The sequence below is a fragment of the Vanellus vanellus genome (assembly GCF_965231255.1).
Source record: "Vanellus vanellus genome assembly, chromosome: 14".
NCBI classification, from domain to species: domain Eukaryota; kingdom Metazoa; phylum Chordata; class Aves; order Charadriiformes; family Charadriidae; genus Vanellus; species Vanellus vanellus.
The window spans coordinates 281,893-287,841 of NC_138919.1; the positions used below are offsets into that span (position 1 = coordinate 281,893).

A 5,949-nucleotide genomic window follows, 5' to 3' on the forward strand; every position below is an offset into this window, starting at 1 on the left:
TGAACATAGGCTGTGGATTCTAGGGCCAGAAGGGGGGAGCAGGGCACCCCTCACCCCCAACAGGAACCTGCTGAAAAGCATGTGGGTCACAGAGCTGAAAACGGGGCTCTGCATCTCCAGTAAGTCAACAAGCCCATCAGCCAAGCTAAGGAGCTAAGCAGTGTTTCTCCAGTCTCTCACATCTTTCCCTGTGTTGCCCTAGGATCCAACATCTCGCCACAACACAGAATGACAGAGCACGAGGACTTCGCAAGCTTGGCTGGGTACTGGAACTCCTCCGACAGTTACCAATTCAGCCCTGCCAGTGTCATTGTCCCTGTGGTCTTCTCCCTCATCTTCCTCCTGGGCACAGTGGGCAATAGCTTGGTGCTGGCAGTGCTGCTGCGCAACGGGCAAATGGGCCACAACACTACCAACCTCTTCATCCTCAACCTCAGCCTGGCTGACTTCTTCTTCATTGTCTTCTGTGTGCCTTTCCAGGCCACCATCTACTCCCTTGAGGGCTGGGTCTTCGGCTCCTTCATCTGCAAGGTTGTCCACTTCTTCATCTACCTCACCATGTACGCTAGTAGCTTTACCCTGGCTGCCGTCTCTGTGGACAGGTAACAGTCTTTTAACCCCCTTGGGCTGGGGAAGGAGGGCAGTCTGAGAAGCTGGGCTGAGTGAGGGCATGGGAAGATCATGGCCCACCACCATTAAGCAGATGGTTCAAACCCCAGTGGTATCAATCCATGCCAAAGGCAGTTTGGGGCCCAGTTGTGTCTCCCTTGCCCTAACAACCCCCAAGCAGCACTCCCAGATCTCTCGAGTGCAAAGCTGGTGCTGCTCCTGTCTGCACTTTCTGTAGGAAAGACCTGCCCTGTGGTTAGAGCACTTGAGACCCAAGCTCAGGTCCCCGCTGTGCCACAGACTCCCACTGAGAGCCACTTAGCTCTGTGTTAGAGATGCCACTCAGAGGCTGTCCCCAAGTCACCATTTCAGAAAAGCATCATGTGCAAGGCAAAAGCATCAAGCAAGGCAAACAGAGGGCAATGTAAGAGAAGTCACATAAATACCCAAGAGAGATCCCAGCCCTGCAGTAAACACATCTCATTCCCCAGGGGCTACCAGCCCAGCACAAAACCTGTCATCTAGCAATTCCTGTTCCCCCACCGCCCCCAGCCCTCCCACACCCTGCGCAGAAAGGCACCCGCACCGTGAGCCAAGTCCCTTCTTGGGAGGTCACCCAGGACACTCTGGAGCCGATCGATGCCACCTACATTGCTCCCAGGGGCTCTGTAAGGTGACTGTGTCAGCTGCCCCACTTCTGACTGAGCCCACACTTACAGTCCAGGATAAGGAAGAGGTCCCCACTGGGGTAAGCTCAAGCCTTGACTGCCACTTCTGGCCCGTCTTGCTCCTTGTGCTTGCTTCCAAGGTACCAAGACAAGATAGGGCCAAACAGCCCTCGGCAATGAGGAGGTTCACAGCACTGCAGGGAGAAGGAAACTACAGTACCAGGGAATACCTGGGATGGGTTAAATCGCAGCAAAAAGTATGGTTGGGCTACTCTTCCAGCCCCTTTCCACTTTGTCCTGCTCCCAGGTGCCACCTGCAGAAGTGGGCACCTGGCCTCAAGCAGTGGTCTGACACTTCAGCAATTCACCCACCCGGAGATGCTGGCATCCCCTGGTTGGGGTGAGGGGGGGTCGCATGGAATCCCCAACAAAAATATCCCAGTCCTCTGGGATTCCAGTGGTTACGGAGTTTGGCTGCTGTCATGAGGAAGACCCGAGATTTCTTGTGGTCTAAGCTTCTTGCTTCCCTGCACCTACATCATGTGAGTGCGTCTGCCTCTCCAGCCAGCTCAGAACCGGGGACAGTATCTTAAAAAAAAAGACTTTTTGGCAAGGTCCTAGTGCCTGTGTTCTCTCCCTTTCTGGTGGCACTTGTGTGCTGTAGTGCAGTGGTCCGCTCAAGAGGTGGCTGCATTTCAGTGTGATGTGAAGTGATTCTCGCAAAGCTGCCAGCAGCTTTCAGGATGACAGGACCAGCAAGCAACAAGGGTTTTGTCACACATGTGGCCCTTCACACTGTGTGTCTTATCTACATGCACTGCTGACCTTACAGTGCATCAAATGAGTATCCTTTTGTGGATGCTAGCAGGCTGAGGCTGCAGCAGTTGCACTCCTGTCTGTGCTAACAGCTCCTCTCCATCCCCTACCCACAAGCACCAAGCCACCTTCTCTCCTTGCTGACATCTACGTCTTTGCCTGATGGTGTTGCCTGGAGGTGGGGGAGCAGAGCTGGCCATCACGCCATGTCTGGCCACTGTTGCTGGAGGGAGCAGACAGACCATCACTGCCTGCTTTGGGCTGGCTTGAGAAAGCAGTCAGTACCAAAAGACAAGGGCCCGCTTGGTCCCTTTGGTACCAAGGTGGAGGCAGCCACGGCTCCAGTGAGCAATTCTCCCCCCCGCCAGGCTGATCTGAAAGCCAGAGAAGGCTGGAAATATGCCTTCAGTGGGCAGGAGCCTGCACAGTGCCCATCACCCAGTGAAGCTCCCCCAAGTCTCGAATCCTCAGTTCAAACCTCTTTCTGCTGGATAAAATCTGCCAAGCAGTGGATATCTGCATGATCTCCACAGCACCATCTGGCTGGTCCTAACTCAGGGACGTAACCCACCCCACTATGTACGGAGGGGTGAGCCACTCTAAGCCTGTGGGAAGAGAAGCATCCTTGCTAGAAAGAGAAAAGCTGCTTCACCCAGGACTGTGTCTCAAAGAGGATGTGAGAAAACATGTAAGGCCACTGCTCAGGGGCCTTCAGGAGAATGAAGGAAACTGACCCTGGAGTTTATGTGGCCAGGCAGAGCTTGGCTGAAATCTCAGTGCTGGTTGCTTTGCTCTCCCCTCCAGGTACCTGGCTATCCGCTATCCGCTGCGCTCACGGGAATTGCGGACCCCCCACAATGCAGTGGCTGCCATGGCTGTGATCTGGGGCCTCTCTGTGGTCTTTGCTGGGCCCTACCTAAGCTACTATGACCTGATTGAGTGGGAGTCCAGATACATCTGCATGCCTGGCTGGGAGGAGTGGAGACGCAGGGTCATGGACACCAGCACATTTGCCTTCGGCTATGTCATCCCAGTGCTGGTCATCAGCCTCTCCTACACCAGGACCATCAAGTACCTGTGGACAGCAGTGGACCCCCTGGAGGACATATCAGAGTCCAAGAAGGCCAAGCGGAAGGTAACCAAGATGATCATTATTGTAACCATCCTTTTCTGCCTTTGCTGGCTGCCCTACCATGTAGTCATCCTCCGATACCTCTACGGAGACTTCCCTTTCAACCAGGCCACCTATGCCTTCCGCCTGCTCTCCCACTGCATGGCCTATGCCAACTCTTGCCTTAACCCCATCGTCTATGCCCTGGTGTCCAAGCACTTCCGCAAGGGCTTCAAAAAAGTTTTCAGCTGTCTCTTGAGGAAAAAGCACTGCAACAAGGTGCATGTGGTGCACGCTGCCCACACTGTGCCTGGATTTGAGGCAGGCTCCACTGAAGTGTCCCAGATGCATGAGGAGAATAACAGGTGCGAGCTGAACCCAGCCTCCACAGCAGTCCCCTCCATTTCCTCCAAGCCCCTTCATATTTCCTAGTGGCCAAGCTCCACACCATCTGCCAGCTTGGCTGCGCCACCAGCTTCAGGCCACCTTTCCCACTGAGTGAGAGAGGATGCCGGAGAGGCAAGCCAGAAACTGCTATACACTGCTTCTGGCCTTGCCATTCCTTCCCATTCCATGCAACAACTGTTCTCCTGAGCCATGTCCCCATGACGTGCTGCATGCAAAGGAAGGAGTGGACACAGACTTGCTCCTGAACCTCAGACCACCTGGACTCCAAGGACTAAAGCTCCAGCTCCTCTGTTAGCCTTCATCCTTCCAACTCCTCTGCTCTATGGCCTCACTGTTCTGGACACGTTGGTTATTTGTCAAAGAGTACCTTCTGCCTCCCAATGCCCCATCTGGCCGGACTGATTCCCACAGCAGGAATGGCAAGGGAGATGGGCAGTGCAGGCAGGGCCAGACAAGCAAAGGTGGTGTGGAAAGCAGCTGGCACAGCCCGTGGATGGTTGTAGGGATGGCTTTGGTGCTGACTGTGCTGCTCTCTCACTGACTGGGTCCTCTCCTGGGATGTGAGGCAGGCTGTGGGCTCTCTGCATGTGTAGGATGTTGCTGCTGTACATACTATAGAAATGTCTTTCTAACCCGGAGCAAATAAATGTACTTCCCTTGTCCAGGCAATAGTGGGCCTGTGGTGGTCATCTGGGGTGGGGATGGGCTACCCCATACCTCAACAGGGCCTTTTTCCTAAATAGTGTAAATTACAGTGCACCATGAAAACCAGCACTGAGAAAAGTCTGCAGAGCCAAACCCTGTCTGGTGTCCCCTACTCTTTCTCCACAGCCATGTTTACTGACATAGCCACTAGGTCCCCATGCAGGCTGCTATTTTTCTCCCAAGATAATTGACCTCCACACTCCACAGTTAGTAGTCTACTGTCAGTGCATAAAGCAGCTTTACCTGACCACCACACTTCAGAGGTCCCATGGGCAAGTGTCCAAACCATGACAGCAAGCAAGGAGCTAGTGGGCAGAGGCAGTCAGTTCAGTTATGGTTCCTCCTGCCTGCATGGCAGAGTCTGTGCAGGGGATAGAGGACGCTTGCTCTCCATAGTGGAGCAGATGCTCTTCAGGGCATACTGAATCTCTTCTCAGGATCTAAGCATGCACTTGACCCCCTGGAGCTTCAGGAGGGAAAACTCTAATTTCCCTTACTGGGGCTGATTAGATGCAAGTGTGTGCCTTCCTGCCATTGCTAAATAGCTGGAGATCACAGAATCATAGAAGACCTCAAGTTGGAAGGGACCCATAAGAATCATCAAGTCCAACTCCCTACTTCTTGTAGGCCTACATAAAACTAAACCATATGACTAAGAGCGTCCTTCAGACACTCCTTGACCTCTGACAGGCTTGGTGCTGTGACCACTTCCCTGGAAAACCTCTTCCAGTGACTGACCACCCTCAGTGAAGAACCTTTTTGTAATGTCCAACCTGAACTTCCCCTAATGCATCTTCATTCCACTTTGTTGTGTCCTTTTGCTGGTCACCAGAGAGGAGATCAGCACTTCCCCCTCTGCTGCCCCCCTTCAGGAAGGTGTAGACTGCGATGGCAATGAGGTCACCCCTCAGCTTCCTCTTCTCCAAGCTGAACAAGCTAAGTGACTTCAGCTGTGCCTCATAAGTCTTGCCCTCAAGGCCTTTCACCATCTTGGTTGCTCTCCTCCAGACTCACTCTCATAGTTTGATGTCTTTCTTCTACTGAGGTGCCCAAAGCTGCACACAGAACTCAAGGCAGGGCCACACCAGTGCAGTGTTAGAGTGGGATGATCACCTCCCTCAACCAACTTCTGATGCTGTGCTTGATGCACCCCAGGGCACGGTTGGCTCTTTTGGCTGCCATTTGACTCAACTTGCCATCAACCCAAACCCCCAGATCTCTTTCCATGAGGCTGCTCTCCAGCTTCTCCTCCTGCAATTTGTACATATAACCAGGATTACTGTGTCCTGGGTGGAGAATTCAGCCCTTGCTCTGTTAAATTTCATACAGTTGGTGACTGCCCAGCTCTCTGGTCTATCCAGATCTCTCTGTGAGGCGTCTCTACCCTCAAGGGAGTCCACAGCTCCTCCTAGTTTAGTATCGTCAACAAACTGATTTAATGTACATTCAATTCCTGCGTCCAGACCATTTATATAGACATTAAAGAGCACTGGCCCTAAAATTAAGCCCTGGAGAACCCCACCGGTGACCAGCTGCCAGCCTGATGTCACCTCATTTACTGTAACCCTTTGAGCCCGACCCATCAGCCAATTGTTCATCCAACGTACGATGGACGTGTCTCACTGTGTGCTG

General features: G+C 53.1%; 1 protein-coding gene across 1 annotated transcript; it reads left to right on the forward strand.

Annotated features, from left to right (window-relative positions):
* The first annotated feature begins 213 nt into the window (after window positions 1-213).
* On the forward strand, window positions 214-3,735 carry LOC309677704 (galanin receptor 2b-like). Its single transcript, XM_082490564.1, has 2 exons — window positions 214-602; window positions 2,898-3,735. Exons 1-2 carry the CDS (start codon window positions 229-231, stop codon window positions 3,634-3,636), a joined length of 1,113 nt encoding a protein of 370 aa, XP_082346690.1. The 5' UTR covers window positions 214-228; the 3' UTR covers window positions 3,637-3,735.
* The last annotated feature ends 2,214 nt before the right edge of the window (window positions 3,736-5,949 follow it).

Excerpts from the sequence above, each read along its gene's own strand:
- LOC309677704 (XM_082490564.1), top strand. The coding sequence starts at position 229 with ATGACAGAGCACGAGGACTTCGCAAGCTTGGCTGGGTACTGGAACTCC. Across the intron at positions 603-2,897 it reads GCTGCCGTCTCTGTGGACAG|GTACCTGGCTATCCGCTATC; the intron begins GTAACAGTCTTT and ends TCTCCCCTCCAG.